Here is a 20,973-nt window from a genome sequence, read left to right on the forward strand (position 1 = left end):
ATATAACACATTATTTGTGCTTGTGGAATGCTGGCTGTGTGTGTACTGTACGCTGTTGCACAGAGTGGGAAAGGGATAGGCAGGAGGACTGACGAGACGGAGGTCTGGCTACGCGAGATTACAGTAACTAATCATTCCCACAACGAGCTGGGGGTGGGACACTGGGACTGTGTACTGAGATTACAGTAATTGTAATCATTCCCTCAACGAGCTGGGGGTGTGGGTGACTGACTGGGAGAACGTACTGGGCTGGCTGGCTTGCTGGCTGGCTGAGGACCGACCGAGCCATCCAGTTAGCTGGCTATTGGCTAACTTGCTGCTAGCTCATTTAAAGCCTTTAAAAAATGTACTCTTTCCGCGCACTACTACACGTTCAAAGGGACAGCGGCGAACTTCGGGGAATGTGCCATGAATCGACGGAACTGCGTTATTGATGTTTCCTATGCTTGAGTTATGCTCTCACGAAAGAAAAGTAAAAACGAAGCGTCGAAACCAGCCGAGGTACACGGGAAATATGTGAAAAAGGAAACATCGCCGCTCTTGAGAAGTAAGTGCAACAAGTAGCCGCACTGCTAATGCTAGCTTTCTAACACACATCAGCTAATTGTGTAGCATAAGTTAATTGATGAAACATTGTGTTTCATGAATGAAGTGTGTGCATACAGTGAGTTATTACATTAGCAAGTAGGATATTTCGGATAACATTAATTGTTGACTGACTTGGCATATCAATGCTAAATGCTATAATCCAAATGAAGCTTCCACTAAGTTAAGAACATATAACCTTTCTAATAGCATTAGATATTCATTAAAGTTGCTTTGTAGCATATTAAAACGTTTTGAATTAACGCTAAGTGTTGATGTGAAGCCTATTGGATTCGTTGATGCCATGGGCAGAACTGGGAGATAAAGTGAGAAGTGTCAACTCTTCTGGGAGGAACTATGGTCTTAAAACAACATTGCCCCTTTGAAGTTGTCTGCTTTAATTGGGGTTTGTTGGCAGATATTTACAATTGATTTGTCCTCCCCACCTGCCTGCAGATCTTATGCCATCATTCATTCGCCATGGACCTACTATCCCCAGACGCACAGAGGTCCCTCATCCAGAGATGGGTAACTCAGCCTACCCAGTGGCGCCCAGAAGTGAACCAGTGGTGGCTCGCAACAAAAGTGTCCTACGCACCCATGTGCAGAGGCCCCCCCATGAAGTGGCACGGAGAGAGAGTCACAGAATGTCTGCGCCTCCATACTTGCCCCGCAGCCTCGGGGACCTGCCACACGAGTATGGGGGCTCATCGCAGTCCTTCCTTACAGACGTGAGCCCCATGTCTGAGAATGGAGATGCCGCCCGCTATTATTACCCCCCTGAGCCTTACTATGACAACCAACAGCATCAACAGCAGCGCCAGCCGAGGCGAGTACCAGACCGCTTCCCTGAGGACTATAGATACTATGAGCACAACGAACACAACTTCCAAAGACTACCACCACAGCACACTCCTCCAGCTCCAAGCAGACCCCCTGCAGGTAAACACAAGAGATTTTCTCAAGATTGATCTTGATTCATTTAACAGGGTAGTGAAAAACCTTGTGTGATTTATTTAGCTTCAAGGTGATGGAATGAGGGTGTTGTAGAAAAGATGAAGGGCTGTCTGAGCTGAGCAATGGCATTGCAAGTTAAGTACTAGGTATGCCTTACAACTTGAGCTACCACCAGGACGCCCCATTTCACAGTAGGCTACTTGACTTGAAAATGGAGCGTTTTTGTTTGAAGGAAGTGTGACTGAAATATTACACTGGGTGTTGTACATTAGTAACGTTTCTTGTTTTCTTCTTCTGTTTTCACTCTAGTCCGTAAGTCTACTCAATTCTCTTAAGTGCGATATAAGTGTGCGATTTTCATTTTGATTAAATGTTTGGGAGTCACTCAGGAATTCTTCCACCAGCACAACATGATTGGTATTTGGTAACCTTGTATTTTGTGGCTCAGATGTCAACTTGGTGTGTATGTTTTAGCATTTATCTCCAGCCCGCCTATCGCATAACAAGGAACCATGTTTGGACTAAACCTAAACGAGCATTAGGGTGCTGCATTTTTCGCCTCTGTTTGCTAAATCATGCTGACGGCAAACCTGCAATTTTGCAGACCGCCTCCAGTCAAATCTCTTAAGTCAAGTTACAAGCTTAGACAGCTATGAATCATCTGTTTAGGTACCATGCTTAATGTACACATCACCTCCATTACTTGTAATTAGGGTTGTGTTTGGAGTTCCACCCCCCGCATGTCTTCATGGTATGAATTATGGTAATATATCATTTTTAATATAGTATGGAAGTTACATGACTACATTCATGAAAATAACACTTTACTTTGAGTTTCACATCTGTAGTGGTTCATTTAGATTTTGATCAACATTGAGTAGAATAAATGGTTTGTCCACTCTGTAATTTTACCACTGACCGTATCACCAGTGTGTAATTAGAACAGTAGACTCTTTCTGATAATATCTAGTGAATTCCTCTGAAGGATCAGATGAGTTTAAGTTTTCACAGACTGAGGGTTTAGACTTTGGCTCAAGTCATCTTTCTGAGGAAAAGGGCAAAGATGATGAGACACTGGAGGAGGAGGCGTGCATTTCTGTGGAGTGCTTGCACATTCCACATTCTCTCACTTGCCATTTGGCAAAGAACATAAGCGCTGTTGCCGTCACTTTTGTGCAGAATTTATCAGATTCCAATTGCCCTTTTTTGCCCGTTTTATTTTTCATCTGAAATGTCCCCTTTACTACATACTCTGCTGTAACTCGTGAGTATGTATTTTAATGTGCTCCTACTTTATTTATAGCACCTTTCAAAACACTGTTACAAAATAATATACACAGTTAATGGCAAGACTTTTTTTTTAAGATATTATTTTGGCTTTTTGCCTAAATTTGTAGATGAACAGTAATCGGACAGGAAATGGGGAGAGAAATGGGGGAGGGGTGACACACAGCAAAGGTCGTCAGGATCGGGACTCGAACCTGCGACATGCTGTAAAGCTGGATTACCAGCACAGGTGCCCAGATGGCTATGCCAGCCACCCGGGCCATGGCAAAACAATTTTATTAAAGTAAACATGAAATAAAATAAAAACATGAATTAAGCTGAAAGGTTTTTAACACCAGAGTGGTTAACATTATGTGTAGAGAGAGTTTCCCTAAAGCATACATGAGGGTGGCCCAAATTCTATGGATGAACAGTCAAAGCTGTGATAGGCCTATTCAGGTTAAGACCACAAATGTAATAGTCGTCACTCGGTCACACGCATCAGCAACACGGTTTTCACATTCTTACCTGACATTTTTCCCCTGACAGCTGTATAGAACCTGTTGAGTGAGTCCACTCTCCTCTCTGCTTAAACTGTGGAGTGTGAGAGAGAACAAAGCCACTGAATGCCCATATAGCAGTCAGACTCTGTGTAAATGCCTGGTCATGCAGAATATACCTGCCTTCCTGTCCACGAGCAACTACACACCCTATTCGCCAAAATGTGGATTGAAGTCGATCACTACTGTCCCATGGGGTCTTGGAGAGCTAGCTGAGCATTTTCATTTATTCATGAAGGTGTCTTCCTCCAAGATGATAAAAAGCAGGGTGCTAAAAGGGCTGTGGCGACATTAAAACAGAATTTGAGAAACAAATTACTCATTTCTGCAGGTGAGATAAATGGATCAATAAAATCCTTCCACCACACAGCAGCAACGAAAAATAGTAACATTCATACAGTACGTTACGATCATGTTTTCTTTAAATAATGCTTGAAAATATTGTGTATATAGATCATGTTCCATAGCTTCTACATGTGATTGGTTGCATTCCTTGCCTCTCCCAGTATTTGTACAGTTGGTCAGTCAGAACGGCGTGTTAAATACTGAACATTCTTGTCCTCTAAAATGACATATTCTCATACAGGATGTCCAAGTTCTTAGGAATTTTCCCAAAACATCTGCTATTTCTTTCCTCCCTGAGGGGCTGTTTCGCAGCAGGTTCCACTACATGTTTTGGGCAGAACCCCCCCCTTGTCCCTGAAGGTTTCACCAAAAAAGAAATCGCCCAATGTTTGTTTGACCTCAGGCATAGGTCGAATACAGGCGAAATCCCTGGGGAATCTCTCCAATCTGACTGGGGAGGACCTGCCCCTTCCTGCTGGCTGGACAGTGGACTGGACCATCCGCGGCAGGAAGTACTACATCGACCACAACACTAACACCACCCACTGGAGCCACCCTTTTGAAAGGGAGGGGCTCCCCCCTGGCTGGGAGAAGGTGGAGTCGGCAGAGTTCGGGGTGTACTACGTTGACCATATCAACAAGAGAGCGCAGTACCGTCACCCTTGTGCCCCGAGGTATGACGTTTGTATGCTGTTAGTATGAAAGACTGTACTTGGAATTAGCATTGTGTGAATCAATACGTGTTGAAGTGGTTTGTGTTAAAAAAGAAATGACCCACCTGATTATAACTTTAATCTGCTAATGATTTGACTCACTAGAAAATTTTAAATGACTTTCATCCACCCGTGTTAAATGTTTGCTAGTTTTTTTTCAGTGTATTCTTATCAGTTTTTCAAATGATTAAAGCAACAAAGTCTGATGATTTGCCGGTAAGCAAAATACCTCTTGGAAAAAACATTCTCACCCGAGTCTTGTGAATTTATGTGTAACCACTTTTTTTTTATACTACCAAAATTGAATCAGAATTCTAATTTAGACATCTTACTCTACCTTACATTTAAATGTCCTCTCTCTCATAGTGTACCTCGTTATGACCAGCCTCCACCCTTGCCTCCCCCTGTGACCTACCAGCCACGGCCCACTGAGCGGAACCAGCCAGTTCTAGTACCAGCCAACCCATACCACACGGCCGAGATCCCAGACTGGCTACAGGTGTATGCGCGCGCCCCGCTCAAGTGAGTATCAAGCAGGTGACATTGACAGCACCTATATTTTGAGAGCAACCACTCCTATAGACGGCTATGTGTGTGGCTGTGACCCTGGGTCTGTCCCTGTCTGTGTCTGAGCACGAAAATAGCGTTATGTTTGTTCACCACCAAGTGTCACTGTTGCACAGCCTAACAGACACACACAGGCCAGGGAGGAGGGCTTGTACAGTACAGTACAGTACAGTACAGTACAGTAGTACAGTACAGCACCACTCACTTCAGACCGGTCTGATTTTTCCATAGTGAGTGCTTTGTATTCGTAAAATACCAAATAAGGGCTGAAGTGAAAGGCTCAAATTGACCTCAACTACCACAGGTACAGTCAGTCATGGATAGGAGCAGATTTGTTAATATCTCGAATATATCGAATCAGGTATGACCACATCTTGAAGTGGGAGCTGTTCCAACTGGTGGATTTGGACACCTACCAGGGCATGCTGAAGCTGCTGTTCATGAAGGAGCTGGAGCGCATAGTCAAGTCCTACGAGGCCTACCGGCAGGCCTTGCTGTCGGAGGTGGATGCCCGCAAGCAGCGCCAGCAGTGGTACGCCCAGCAGCCCAACAAGAACTTCATAGGCAACATGTGATCTGCATTTCTTGGCTTGTGGCGGTGTGGAGGGACTTCTCCTCAAGTGCTGCTCATGTGGGGCACGGACCACACCTCTTCTGAGGCTTACTACAATTTGGGAGCGGTCTGGGTTTCTTTTTGAAATCATGATTGGCTCTTAATTGCCTCTTCTTTTTTTTTCGTTTTACCAAACACACATCTGTGCCTTCGCTTGATCCAAATATATCATCCGGAAAGAGGAGATGCGCATGTTGGTTCAAGGAGCGCGCTGTGCACATCCGCCCTTTCCCCCTCATGTGACTGTTGTTGGTTGAGTTATGAATGACCACGTGACGTGACTGAACATATATATATATATAGAATTTCCTATGAAGAAAAATGAAAATGTAACGAGCTGACGGAGAGAGATGGGGGTTGAGTATTTGTGGTGCCATTTTACAGCCATTGAAAAACTGATTTGCTGAATGGACACTTTTTCTTTAAGACTGAGAGGCTAAAAGACTGGTTTGTGTGACTGTCTAGGGAGGATCGTGATGTACCTTTTCATCAACAGGGTGACATTTTTACAGTGCTCGCTTGTATTTTGCGCAAACTGGCTACTCGGTCATTTTTCCCCCGTACAGGAAAAAAAAGACAGGCAGCTTCACCTAATTTGTCTGAATGAATTGCTTCAGTTCACAAGTAATGTTTTTTCTATGCTTTGTTGGCATTTGTAGCTCCCATAAACCATATGGAAAAAAAATCTGCTTTACATTGAATGAAAGTGCATTCCCCTTTTTTATGACATATCCTTATAAGACAATCCGCCAAAACTTTCACAAATATATTTAAGTTTTGATTTTATAAAAAAGGTAACCTTTAATTTAGAGGCCTTTTAATCTTGATGGATGAAACATCACATTTGGTGTAGTGGTTGGAGCATCTCTTGGCTCTCTGCATTACTATAAGTCAGGAATATTCTTATGTGTGTAATAAACATAAATAAGCTACAGGAACATTTTGAGTTATACTATCTGAGATCAGAAGATGCATTAGGTTTGCCCTAAACAAGTGCAATTAATTTTCTGATATTTTGTTGTCTTTGTGGAAGTTCTTGCCTCTGTATGTATTGCCTTATTTTAATGGGCTGACACGGTTTCTGGAATATTGTTTTAGAAGGCTGTTTTATTGATTGACTCATTGATACGCTCTTGATAAAGACATACTCCTGTAACTGGAGTAATCCTAAAAAAAATGTAACTCATCTAAAAATTTAAACATGATTCACTGAAATAAAGATATTTCATGAAATATTTTTGAATGTCCCAACAGAGGGGCTTAAAGGAGAATTCCATGCTAGAAGGCTTTCTTACCTTCATTTGTAGTTGTTACGTCCCCACCAAAGGGGTCCAGGTGTTATTTTGTGCAAAAGTGCATTATTGGCTATTTCCCCTACCATAAGCCCTCAATGAATTGCATTGAATTGAATGGGGCTATGGGGTGTTGTGCTAATTCGCTTATTTCCATCGCTCAAAAATCAACACTTGCATCAATCACACACTTTACTACTTATTTGGATGGAAATAAGCAAATTAGCGCAAAAACACAACCGCCGTTTAGGACTTATGGTAGAGAAAATAGACAATAATGCACTTTTGCACAAAATAACACCTGTACCTCTTTGGTGGGGACGTAACAACTACAAATAAAGGTAAGAAAGCATGGAATTCTCCTTTAATGCTTTATGAATAGGAGTCTTCTAAAAGTCCTGAATCTTCTGTTTTAAAAGAGTGTTGCTATGCAAAAAGGCCTCCATCATGTCAGTTACGAACAGTGACACTAGTTAAGTTTGTATATAAATAACTTTGTTGATTGTGAATACAGGACATAAGCAATAAATTCTGCTGTGAACTAAAAGAAAAACAAACCCTTGGCATTAATCATCGTATACATATACTGTAGACTGTAGACATTATGCCAGATATAGTCACACGTTGCTTTGTATTGAGACCTCACATTATCCCAGATATTGTCACACGTTGCTTTGTATTGGCGAATGGACACTAGATTTTATTCATAGAACACAATTGACTCTACATTTTGCATACCTGAACATATTTATGAAATTATATTTATTGAACAGTGCAATAAATACCGGAATCTTTATATATATATATATACACACACACACATATATTTTATTAATTTGGTCCAGCTTTATTCGTTATTTCTTTATAACTGAAATTCGGCGTTGCATGTGTTGAAGTTTAGCAGAAGAGACCTGTTACTAGTACTACAAGGTTGCTCCATTTGACAGCAATTGGGTACAGCAAGGCTCATAAAACATGTCTTTTATAAATTAAGTCATCAAGCAAGAACCATGTGAATCAATATAATTGTTTTAAATATCCAATGTAGTTACAGTTGTACAGATGAGCATCATTAATTCAAGTCTGAATGTGATCAGCACAACCTCTCTTCTTTGCTGATATGAATGTATAATGCTACCAACTGAGATTTTAAACTTTAGATGCAGTAAAATTAATCGTTTGAGGATGCTGATATTTCATGGAAGACTAAAGAAGCCACTATACTGCTGTCTACCTATCTTGTTTGAAGTTAAAACCTCCATGGTCATTCTTGCTGGATGAAGTACCCATGTACAGTCAGGACTGCATTGCATGCCCAAATCAATATGGAAAAATAACACGTTGATGCTGCTGTGTTTTTGTGATGCACTGCAAATGGCTTGCTGTGAAATTCTCTATGATCCTGGTTTATGCAATGAATGTGCACAAGAAAAGAATCAAAGTACAGTCCACTAAGCCAAACAAAACACGAAAAAAGCACCATCAACAAAATTTTTTTTTACAATTAAGCTTTTTCAAAACAAGCTGGATTGGTCTCTTTCACCATGCAATGTTTTCCACAGATGACTAAATGTGGAACGTGAGACGATGAAAGAGAATTGCAATATGGAGGTCCTTTACCAAAAGCAGCCTCACTGTCTGCCCCGCCTGTAATGACATATAGCTTTGATTCCTCAGTGGCCACAGAATAGCTACATTCCACGGATCCGCTAGAACATTCAATGAGAAACAACAATGGTTTACACCCACCTCTACAGAACAATGCAACAACATATTGTGCCCCCCTCCCCGACTATAAAAGGCCACACATACACACACATATATAAGTACATATATGTATATAAAGGATCATTGGGGTAAATCTAGAGTGCATAATTACAAAACAGTGCAAGCAGACTAAGAAGTGAAAGATGGATGCTGTCAGCTATGTTGTGTAAACCTTAAAATGTTGGTACTGTTTTATGTCTATATTGTGTCACTCACCCGGTGTTATTCCTTAAAGGTAATGGCATGCCTGCACAAAATTGATTTACCTGATGCATAGTAACACTATGTTTTCTCTCACTTACTTCCTACCATCCTCAAAACAAAAGTCACAATTGAACTACTAAATGTGTGCTTTGCCTAGCAAGGTGTCTGCACGTAGCCCGGGCTCAGCTACAGCTGTGTGTATGTGGCAAAGTACCACACCTTCATAGTCATCAAAACTCAAAACACGTTCAATATCTAAGTTTTAATAAAGTAAACTTGACAAGGAGACAATGGATCTTTTACCATGATCATGGTGTGTGTATGATTTGTTATTTAACATACAGTAATATTTTGGCAATAGATAGTTTCTCATAAACAGCACTGAACTTCAAAAACAATAGATCAAACATCACAAATTGAGCACAAATTGGGGTATATTAAAAAATCATGTTCTGTGGCAAATGATATGATATGCCTGATGTGAAAAATGCAGCTCACTATAACTTCAACATTGGTGGCATTGACCTCAACTCCCACAAGCAGATTACTATACTGCTGTACAGGTGCTTTAAGAAAAACGTAAATGTTCAAAGTGAAAGACAATGATACATAACATCTGTCCTTCAAGGGCAGGTTCAGTAGGCAGGGCCCGATTCCAGGGGATACTCCACCGCCGCCTCTACATGTACGTTATATAGTCCATATTTATCTTTTAAAGTAGTGAATGCGTTGATGGACAGTACCAGCCGATATCCCAACAATAAAAGAGTGCCGAGTGGGCGAGGGTGTTTGTCGTGCCTCTCCTTTCCCTCTTTGTCCGTCATACTATGCTATTTGACCTGAAAGTCCCAACTGTGCTCTGGTACTGTCCTGTCCTCTCTCCATCAGTCCTTCTTCCCGTTTCGCTCGCTTGACTCTTCTGCCACCTGATGGCCAGGGAAGGCGTGGTGGTACAGGTGCCTGTGATTGGCTGCTACGTTGTACAGCTTGTAGAGTGCCTGTGAGGTAAATGAGGCATGTATTCAAATGAAGGGTGTTTGTTCCTCACTATCACCACTGTCACCAGCATTGAAATGTCCCTTTTAAAATCATATAACAAAGGTGAGGCACTATACATGTTTTCCAAAATGTGTATATCTCTACAATTATCCATATTTCCACTTTGGCGGCCCACTCACCTCATTTGTGCTTCCCTGGTGCAAATGCATGAAGGGAAAAAGATGAGCACACACAATGTTAATAGAACAAGCAGGAATCTTAACAAAGCATAACAAAGATTCTTTGGAAATGTTGCATTATTGTTTTCTGCCATCTAGTGGTGAAAATGGTGCCACTTATTTTAGCCATGCACCATCATACAACAATGTATAAAATAGATTAACTGGTTAAAATGTGATTACTGCTTTATACAACATGTGTAATACGTTTATGTATGTATACTTGGAATTTATTGCACCTTTTTTTCTCAGTACCTGGTCCCACAGCGCCCCAGCCACCTGGTCGATAACGGCGCCCAGCTCCCTGTATTCTCCAGAGTAACGAATGTAGGCCCAGGTGCATAGTGTGATGAGGGCCAGGCCCAGGATCATGTTGCACACACTGGCGATGATGTCCACACCCACAAAGCCTGTGATGCCGGCTGTCACGTACATGACGAAGATGACAACAAACAGTGTGGCCGGCGTGCGGGCGGCATGGAAGATGTTCTTGGAGTCGTTGTGCTTGATGTACTGGACGAACACCTCATCGATCTCTGTCTCCAGCTGCTGTAAGTAGCGGCGGCTGAACTCCTCGCCTCCCATCTTCTTCACGCCGCGGAACACCTGCAGAGCCTCCTCCCTGATGACACTGTGCCTGGCCTGCAGCTCGCTGGGGGCCAGGAAGGGTCGGTCTCCCCCACAGACCTGGTCAATACAGAATCAAATAGAAACTGTACTGTGGAAACGCAACTTTGGCTTCAACACGGTGGAATAAAAAACCAGAGTAGGTACATTAAAAATACAATCGAAGATCACAAGGGCAACACAAGGACAATCTAATAGATTGAGCACTCCAGGAGGAAATTATATGGCATAGTTGTCAGTGCACTATTTCGTTCATTTTGCATACCTGTTCTATTTTCTTGTTGTACAGATCCTTGGCAGCTGCTACTGCTGCCAGGTTATTGGCCTCAGCAGTGGCCTGAGAGAAAGTACACATTAGAAGAAACCATTTACAGGGTCAGCAATAATGAAGGGATGTCACAGTAAAATCCTTCATAGTTATTTGTACTAATGTACAAATGTAACCAAATGGACCTGTGTAGACACAAATCGCTACTGTACATTAACAATAGTTACCTGCAGCATGGATTTGGGATGTGGCAATTCTTCACCCTGATATATTTTTATGTATGCCTGAAAGAAAAGGAAAGGAACACCACCCATAGCATTAGCCAGATTACCTCATGACACCCTGACAAGGTCTAAATCACCAGGACCCAAGATTCAGTACGTCTCTGACCTTGAAATACTCCATAAGGCCTCGGCAGGTGATGTTGCTGCCGTTGATCTCCTTCACATCCAGGTTACAAGGGCTTAGTAGCCACGGGACAAGGACCTGTAGGTTGTTTATGAACTCTTTGTCAATCTCTAGACCAGGGGGAGAGAGACAATGTTACAGTAGGTAAGAAACATTTCTACATATTGAGTTCGATTGAGTGGCATATTTTATATGTATTTCGTATTTGGAGTGTTAGTATTGCTTTCATGAAAGAACTGCCTGCTAATGCGACAGGGCTTCTCTTGAGGGCTTGCACCTTTGATTCTCCCATCAAAGTTTGGATTAGTGGCTACTTTCAGGCCAGGGTGAGGCATCAGGAAGCAGTTGATGTTGGTGAAACAGGAGTGGATGTGCTTACGCACATTCTGCAGCTCCTCATGCTGGTTCTCTGAGATCTGCACACCACACAAGACAGATCAAATTAAGCATTGCTGGAGGAGACTCAAGAATACTTCATTTGGTTACTGATCTTTACGGTGTCCTGTGTCATCAGGGACAGCCATAGCTGAATGGGTAGAGAGGCCAACTGGGAATCGGGAGGTCCCCAGTTTGCCTCCCGGCTCACTCAGTCTATGTGTAGAAGGTTCACTCAACCCGTAACTGCTCCCTGCATGGATTAATAGTGCCCACTGCTCCAAATAGTTGGAATGGGTAAATGCAATGGACAAAGTGAAAAATACTACAACCACAACTCAAAAGGGGGACTAAATCATTATTAAACAATTATCGTCTGTAGGCCTATAATAGAACATTGTGGCAGAAGTGGATTCACTCTTAGATCAGTCTGTAATGTCCTGCTGCTGTTGATTGCTCAAGAACATAATTTCAATTCATTAGAATTGAAAGTAGGAATGCAGTTATTCCACTCAGAACTCTTTATTCAGCATTTGCCGTTGTGGATTAAATTTGTGATGTTATGTTCTATCACAATATAGTCTGACCTTGAGTCTCTTCTCCAGGAATTTCATGCCTCCTTCCTGTCCATAAGGAAACTCATAGGGAAAACTCCAGTCTCGGACCAGGAAAATCATGGACTGGAAAAACAACAACACGGTAAGACTGTGGCAGAGATATTATTGAATAGCACTATTTGAACGGAATGTTGAGATACACAGATCCAATAAAGGAAATCGGTATACTTGGAAAGGTCTCTCCATAGTCTCCTCCATAGCTAATCTTCCATACTCAGTGAAGAGCTAAAACAAAAACAAAGATATGAAAAAACAATCAGTGGATATGTGAACTCCTCACACAATAATATGAGAACACACACAGTACGGCTATGATTATGTATTAGATTTAGAACATGTGCGCGAAGCGTATGTGGATGTCAGAATGAATATTGACTGTGTGTGTGTGTGTGTGTGTGTGTGTGTGTGTGTGTGTGTGTGTGTGTGTGTGTGTGTGTGTGTGTGTGTGTGTGTGTGTGTGTGTGTGTGTGTGTGTGTGTGTGTGTGTGTGTGTGTGTACGCCACAATATACATATTCCCTTATTTGGTACATGATACGATCCAACATAATGATCTGAGTATCCATGAAGTGACACTGTAGGACACATCTATTATGCATTCAAGTGTTAAAACTTACTTGCAAGTGCTGAAGGTCATCCTCCTGCACATTCTGTGAGATATTGTATACCTGAGGAAAAGAAATACTCTTCATTTGCTTTAAAATATTTCTGGGTGAGAAAGACATGCACCCAGTGCACTAGGGCTAAACGATCATTCCAGCATCGACAATGTGATTTGCACATGTGCAATAGTCAATTTACAAAGGATGCACTGTCAGTCATCTAGCTTTAACATTATTTTACTGCTTCATAGTAAAACTACTCCCCTTCTTTTATGTTAGGCAAATTGCTTTATTGATATATGAATTGATGTGTGAGTATTAATGGAATACAATGGTGGCATGTTGAACCATTGCTACAATAATATGTATTCTTTCCAAATGGTTCCAAATGGTCAAGTTAATTGCTGCTTATATAGTATCTGACAAGATTATGTAATCGTTCAGCCCTATACAGTACTCACCCAGTTGGAAAATACAATTTTGCTGCATAAAACCAGTGACCCGACAAAGAACAATGTAGACTTAAATAGTATTTTAAACAGACTTATAGCTTGTTACGTAGACAGCACTAGAATTGCATTTTATGTAGTCATAGCACTTTATAGTACACATGTATAATATATAATATAGTATAGTATGTATAGTTTACATAGATACTCCACTGTTACGTTCTTAGTTTATACATGATTCATGATAACTACTTTTTATATGTGATGTATGCCATGCTTTTGTTATTACTTAATGTAAATCCATCTGGATTAAGAGCCTCTGCTAAATGCCTAAATTGTAAATCGTAAAGAAACATTATTGGTGGATTTAAAAACAAGAGTAAATAATATTTAATAATTCTTAATCCCTATTTGAAGAGAACACAAATGATTGTACCTGCATGGAGGTTATCATGGTGCTGAGAGCAAATACAGTGGCTGAATCCCTCAGGGTTGACTGGCTGTCAAATGTGCCCTGGGTGTCCATTAACAATACAGCAACCTGCAGAATGAGACAGGATAAGGTAGATATTATGTCTTTATACTCACTGATACATTTTCAGTGGAATTATGTTGGTAAGCAGGTTTTATTCTTTCTACTCTGTTTGCCGGTGTAGCCATATAGTGCATTGTGTGTCTTATTGCTCCATGTGTGTCTTATTGCACCTTAAACAAACAGGAAATTATTTTAATGAATACAATGTTGTTTTATTAATAAGAAATCACACCTGTGTGAAGTGAGGGGAACTCTTATTATTTGTCTGAGCAAATCGGCTATTTTTGTCCTACACAAATTCCCATTGACAATGAATAGAGAATGATGATGTACGATGATAAGAGCGCCCCTCACATTTTTACTATTTTGAAAAACCTTTTAAAATAGTTAAAATAGCCAATCTACAAGCTCACAACGTGTCGGCTAGTTGAACTATATTAAAATGTTTTTCAAAATCGTAAAACATGGCAAATAGGTTTACAGATAAGGGGTAAGGGGTGGCCCTATGTCTATTTGCTCAGACACTATGACTTAAAATTCTCCATTCATTGTCAATGGGAATTTAATTTGTGTAGGACAAAGTTTGTGGACAGACACCAAAAGCTGGATATAGAAATAGATAGTCAAAAATAGATAGCCGATCTACAAGCTTGCAATGTTGCGAACAAATCTGCTATTTATTTGCACAGAATGTTCGCCTTTCATAACATGCCCAGAGTAAGACAGACAAATCTGCCTGTTACATGTAGATGTGCAAGTGGGAGTAGTATCTCCGGGAGAACATGAATTCCATGGCAATCTTGAGATACGTACAGTATCTAGTTTGGGGTGAATGTGTTGGACCAACCAAATGGCATTGCTATCCTTAGTGCTACGAGTGGGGCTACAAATTACATTACATTACAGTATTGTATCAGTCACAGAGATTCTATTTTATCAGAGAATTAAGTAATAACACTCCACCTTTCGTCCATCTGGCTTGTCCACCAGGAAGACCTCACTCCAGATCTGAATTCCTGTGGTCTCCCTTTCTGAGCCTCCCCTCCAGGAGAAGCCTGTCAGAGGCTCTTCAGCCTCTCCCAACCAGTCTTCCGAGGCCTAAACCACATACAGCAAGGAAGGTCAGTTTCCCAGGTAATTTTATATGCAAAATGACATTGGAAGGATACTATAGTTGTGTAATATACAGTACATAATACATATACATACATACAAAATTGCATAAATATGTATTATGTAAACAGGTACACTGTAAATCCCTGGAACATGTGACGCGTTTAAACCTAAACACCATGTGTGTAATAATAAAATGCCAAGGGTTTATTAATGGTCATAAAATACAGTAGAACACAAGTTCACTCAAACACCTCACGAGAACACCTAGTGTTCAAATTCTAAACACCTATATGACTGACTTTGATTGTAAAAACTAAACACGTTTATGTGTTTAAAAAGTGTTACAGGGATTAAACATGTTCTTCTGTTTATAATCTAAACACTGTGACACGTTTAAAAAGTGTTACAAATATGTGTTTAAAACTGTTTATAACCTAAACGCTTGGGTTTAGTGTGTATGTAAGTATATTTATATCATCTATCTATTGACCTATACATTAATACATATTGTCACACTTTGTTGAAGAATGAAAGTGTCTTAAATTTCAAGTAGTCAGGGTTAGGGTTAACTCAAAGCGCTGTATTCTCAAATGCCAATTATTTCACTCTACTGAAGTAGGCAGGCAAGCTCACCTGGTTGTACATGTAACGTAGCATGAAGTCCATGAGGAAGGACTTGCCCTTCCGGAACGCCCCAGCGACGGAGATTGCCACCACCTCGCGGTCCCTCACTTCCTCTGCCAATAAAATGCGGCTCAATGCGACCTCGTCCAGCTCAAATGTGTGGTCATCCTTGACGACCAACACCTGGACAGGCCGTGCTCTCCCATCTGGCTCCTCCTCTTCTGAGCTCCAGTCATAATTAACATTTTTATCACTGAAAGACCCTGTGGAGAGTGAGATAAATGGACTGTCAGTATAGTAGAGTAGCTCAGCCTGAACCCCAAAAGGCTCCATCTTGGTTTCCAACATGGGAGACCCAGGGCAGTGAGGGCACCATCAACAAAGAAGAAGAAGAAGAAGAAGAAGAAGAAGAAGAAGAAAGAGATATGATCTCACTATAGATATGGATCTAGTTGCAGAATTTTGTTGCTAGAAAGTTGTGATTAATTGTTATCAATAAATAAAAATATATCTATACAATGAACAACCATCGTTTCATTCTTGTTGTGATAGCTGACTTCTCTGTGTTGTTGTCTCCTAACACCCTACCATATGACTGTATATTGCTGTCTCCATTAAACATCTTCTCACTAATGCCTGGTGCTAAGTAATCCAGTACTCCTACTGAAACAATGAGGCTGGAATGCACAGGCCATTCCAGCTGTATCATATTGCCAGATCAGTAAATCTTATAAGATAACAAAAAGCTCATAAAGCCTACTAGTGATTCATGCTATGCTAACCCATCTGCCATATCCAGTGAGAGCATGTGCATTCAGAGCCAGTTCCGGACCTTTCCGGAGAGTGACTCAGTGAGTTTTCTGTCTGCTGCTGCCTCATGTACTGTAGAGCGTGCGAGCCGCAGGACCCTAGTGCTCAGATAAGCTAATGGGGGAAGCAGTGATCTGTTTTTCACTGAAGTGGATGACAGTTTTAGTGTTCTGAATCCTACTGCAGATCTCCCAAAAATCTTGTGGTTTATCCCACAGCAAACATGGTGGCGTATTGGTCCTGTTGAAAAAAAGCACTGTTTTTCACTGCAATTCCTGGTCTCTGCGGAAAGTCAGAGATTATCCTCCACACACCTGTTTTAAAGACAGTGACTTAAATAGTCCATTTGCAAATTAGGCTAAAGTCACGGATAGTTTTAGGGGTAAGCAGACAACAAAAATGTTTTGGAGCTGCATTAAATGGGATGCTGGGTGCATGGTGAGAGTGCATGCTTTAATAATTGAAATAGGAAATCATTCGAGGGCTCTTCTCAGAACCAGAGAGCTTTACTTCACATCTCTAGAAAAGGCCTCACTACATTTCTAAAGACTGGTTTATCATACACTGGCTATCATACACTAAACGTTTAGGGTCTGCGTATCTGGGTCAGTCTTTAGTTGACAGCCATAGCATAACACTCTCTGACCAAGAGAGGCCTCGCAAACACTCAGTCCTATATTATAGCCTATAGGCCTCTCTCTAAAGCTAATGCTACTGTCAGCATCGGTGATCATATGGGTCATATAGTGCTGGCAATGACAGTGATGGTGAAAATGATGATTGTCCTGATAATGGTGATGATGATGATGATGATGACGACGACGATGATGTAAATGAGAATGGTAGAAAGATAACAGAATAGATAACATGTTATTTACTGCTGTAAATGATATGATTTAATAGATGTGCCATACAATAATAATTAGGCTATGTTAACCACACTGATAAACATGCATATGCATAAACCGTCGTGTTCAGGAGGTTATCTGTAAGCATTTATAGACCCCTGCAAATCTCTCTGTGTATTTGAGCGTGTTTATTTATTTATTCTAGGCTACTCATAGCATTCTTTGATTGACTGGTTGTTTATCATCATCCCTGCCAACCAATTTCCAAAGGTACACTGACACTGACAGTAGCAGGGAGGTTCTTACACTCACGCAATGGTAGACGAAAACTGTTATCAAATTCCCGGTATCACTCATAATATACAGTGACATCCGTAGAGACAGGAATTTAAACAGCAAATTACATCAAAACATATTGCCTAATCGGGCCTCTATAATAACAGATTAGCTGCGTCGTTTTACACCCTTGCCTCATAAAAAATTTAAAAATAAATCGCGCATCAAAGGGTACAATGTAATATCAAATGCCGTACATACACTCACCCCAGCTGTCTCTGTCTTTGCGGTGTCTCGCCATAATGTTGTCCTTAGCGCTCCGTTTTGTATTAATTTATGAAGTCTACTCGGTAACCATGGGTGTGTTTAGGAATAGGGAGGATGCTTTATCCACACAAATGCGATGCTCTCACCAAGATGAGGATGATGGAGTCTTCTTATTCAAATCGATTCTATAGAGTTTGACGCCAGGGGGCGTTGTTGTCTGTTTCCCTAGTGGTACCAGGGAGTGGTACAGGCCACTGAGGCCAGGTATTAATTAAGCGTACCACAAAGTCCTCTCATTTTGTTGGAATTAAGCATTGTGTTTAGGATATTGCTAACCGTACAGAGTACAGACACTAGTCTGTGGTACTTCATTAACCACAGCTGTTTATTTATCAAAATTCTGCCAAATCTCTTTATTCTACCAAGTTTACTCCTTAATAAATTAAACCGTATACATTGCCGGATTCCATCGATAGATGGGGGTAGTTGCACATATTTTGTGCAACTCTCAGTTTACAGACTCAGTGCAGAAGTCTGTAAACTGAGACTCCTAGAAAGATTTGCACCGCGGGCAGTTACGTTTTCGAGTGATTTACATACGTAATGGGAGGTTTCTAAAGTGTATTGTTGCCTATTTTCCATATTGTTGAATTTCGTTTAGAGACTGAAACTTTACTAAAACTGTCAGCAGAGAAATGACAGCGACAACAAGGCGATGCTGGAATTCTTGCGAATGAACGCATCTGCAACGTCTGTTGTGGTATTACACCGACATTAGTAATCAATTGAATTATCTAACCCCAGAGGTCGCTGTTCACCTCCTGGCTCCGGGTATTTAGTGTGACAATATAAACACGATACAATCAATCAACCAATCATCATATCAAGTTCAACTCAATACATTTAATTTCAGATGGAACAGTTTGTTGTATACAGTATATGCACTTGTACTGCTGGTGTTTTATGCATATGAATGCTCATTGTTGTTGACATGTCTTGTTTGATGCAGATCATGTAGGCCTATGCTCATTAATTGTTGTTCTACTTCAAGTCCAATGTACCCATTCGCTACATTCTGTGAAATACAAATTGCAATCAATCAATCACTCAATCAATCAATCAATCAATCAACCAATCAATCCTACACGTCCTAAAAATAAATTTCACTGTCGTCACATAATCGTGAAATACTGTTTGTCGCCAGGCTTTCCCCACAAGTCAAGTGCCATTGTGACCCGACTTGCTAGTAGTGCTCGACACTAATTGCTAGTAGTGATCGACAGTCAGTCGACCATAGAGTTATATGTCACCAACTAATTAACTTCACAGCGACCTCTGGGGGAATCCGTATTCGATAGTCCACTAATTTCCGCGTAACAGTCGTACTGAAGAGGAGAGAGTGAGCAGCAATCAGAAGTTTACTCTCTGTTTCCTAGAAGAACAAAGGGGACGCTTCTTATTTGGATGCTTATTCGACGCCACATCGTACACACAGGCTTGGAAAATATTGAACATGCAGGATTTAGTCGTCCACCGTGTTTATGCTGTTAAAGGTAGGCTCACTTGAACTTAATGCAGTAGCTGCGAAGCTAAAGTTAGCCACTTAGCATTCGCTGGCTAGCCTGGCTGTTGCTAAGCCAGATCACTCACCCTGTCTGTCAATCCCTGGCTGGGACTATTTGCTGGACCATGAAGCTTCTACAAGGGACTACTGATATACACTTAACAGTCGTTCAGTCTTCTGGCTTCTAGCGTTTGAAAGCATGATCATAATTCCTAACTAAGGTTAAAATACATGCAGGTGGTTGTGAACTTGTGACTGATGTAACAAGTTGCCATATGTGACTCCATCCCAGCCACTGTTTAAAAAAACAAAAATTATATGATATACGTGAAAAATACAATAAATGCTAAAGTGAACCAGATGTGTGCTGTCGTTTTGTCAGCGTTTTCACGAATGTATTTTTTTCTTTTAAAAATAAGATGTTCATTCTCTCATATTTTCAGGACAAGGACCAGGAGCCATATGAAGGATAAATAAAGGACCATCTATGTGACCGTTTACAAATCACCGATATCACGTCGCTATAAACCACTTTGACCGCATTTGATTTAGCTTACTAAATGTAAAGCATCATTCCTTCCTGTGGACGGGCTATCTGGCAGTCATGGATATCTTTCCCAGGCCGAGTGGTGAAATTCAGAGACGGAACCCACAACAGGATTTTGAGCTCATCCAACGAGTGGGAAGTGGCACATATGGGGACGTGTACAAGGTACTGTCGCTTCTCAGTCCCAAACAGCCTGTCACTAAAGTATCTCTACCAATGTGTGTATGCATGCCACAAGATGACTAATGAACTTACCATTGTCATCCGGGAGTATGCTGTTTGTTGAGTAGCTGCAGACCGTAATGGTCAACACGCTCAACAATAGTTCATGTTGAATGTGGGACATTCTATATGTTTTGCAAGTGCTATGTATTTTGTGAAGAGCATGGAATCTATTAGGCAATTAGGGCTATGGACCAAAGCTACGAATCTATATAAGGCTGAAAGTGCTGATGCAGTGTTGTTATGACCCTGTTATTATGACCATTGTTGCATACACAATACATACCACAGTAGCTTCTGTATATAAATGGTTATAGTACATGAATGAGAGTGCAGCCTGTAATTGGTTTAGAGCACAGAAGAAAGTAATTGAACTCACAACTTTTTAACCAGTATTAAGACAGGAAATAGTTTATTGTTAATAACAAATGTACAAATCAAGGACAATGGCAACATTGGCAAGACCAACAGAAATGTGCAGATAACTAACATCAGTATGGAAATTACCACATACATTTTCTACTTTATTTTATTCCAGTCATAGGCACACATCGCTTTTGCCTATTATACTTACACTTGACTGTTTGCAGAATGAAAATGCTTGTGCATTTTTCTCTTGCATGACAGGCCAATTGAGGTAGAATTTGTCTGTTTATATATTTTGCATACACTTATTCTAATTTAATCTGATGTCTGATAGTCCAAGCCTGCCTGTGACTGCCCCATGCCTCAC

At 40.9% G+C, this 20,973-nt stretch overlaps 4 protein-coding genes across 11 annotated transcripts in view; 3 read left to right on the forward strand and 1 right to left on the reverse strand.

Moving 5' to 3' along the window:
• nin (ninein (GSK3B interacting protein)) overlaps positions 1-378 on the forward strand; it is a 35,553-nt gene extending 35,175 nt beyond the window's left edge. Inside the window, exon 28 of the transcript XR_014570874.1 lies at positions 64-378. The gene's annotated coding sequence lies outside the window, so the exon portion shown is untranslated. The remainder of the gene's footprint in view (positions 1-63) is intronic.
• sav1 (salvador family WW domain containing protein 1) lies at positions 177-9,781 on the forward strand. Its single transcript, XM_083792377.1, has 5 exons — positions 177-547; positions 1,042-1,527; positions 4,117-4,387; positions 4,793-4,948; positions 5,355-9,781. The coding sequence occupies exons 1-5, from the start codon at positions 454-456 to the stop codon at positions 5,566-5,568; spliced, it is 1,221 nt and encodes a 406-aa protein (XP_083648503.1). The 5' UTR covers positions 177-453; the 3' UTR covers positions 5,569-9,781.
• On the reverse strand, positions 9,754-17,941 carry atl1 (atlastin GTPase 1; the record flags this gene model as incomplete). Its single annotated transcript, XM_083791673.1, has 13 exons — positions 9,754-9,867; positions 10,342-10,773; positions 10,979-11,050; positions 11,209-11,265; positions 11,372-11,499; positions 11,667-11,805; positions 12,352-12,444; positions 12,550-12,606; positions 12,998-13,048; positions 13,868-13,972; positions 14,930-15,064; positions 15,716-15,969; positions 17,908-17,941. 13 exons carry the CDS (start codon positions 17,939-17,941, stop codon positions 9,754-9,756), a joined length of 1,671 nt encoding a protein of 556 aa, XP_083647799.1.
• Positions 17,942-19,290: 1,349 nt separating this feature from the next.
• Positions 19,291-20,973, forward strand: part of map4k5 (mitogen-activated protein kinase kinase kinase kinase 5) — a 48,483-nt gene continuing 46,800 nt past the window's right edge. For all 8 annotated transcript variants that reach the window (XM_083792367.1, XM_083792368.1, XM_083792369.1 and 5 more), the window contains exons 1-2: positions 19,291-19,460; positions 19,915-20,183. In XM_083792367.1, coding sequence (XP_083648493.1) covers positions 20,076-20,183 — 108 coding nt within the window. In that variant the 5' untranslated portion in view covers positions 19,291-19,460; positions 19,915-20,075. The remainder of the gene's footprint in view (positions 19,461-19,914; positions 20,184-20,973) is intronic.

This window comes from Protomyctophum parallelum, assembly GCF_964188405.1.
Source record: "Protomyctophum parallelum genome assembly, chromosome: 20".
NCBI classification, from domain to species: Eukaryota; Metazoa; Chordata; class Actinopteri; order Myctophiformes; family Myctophidae; genus Protomyctophum; species Protomyctophum parallelum.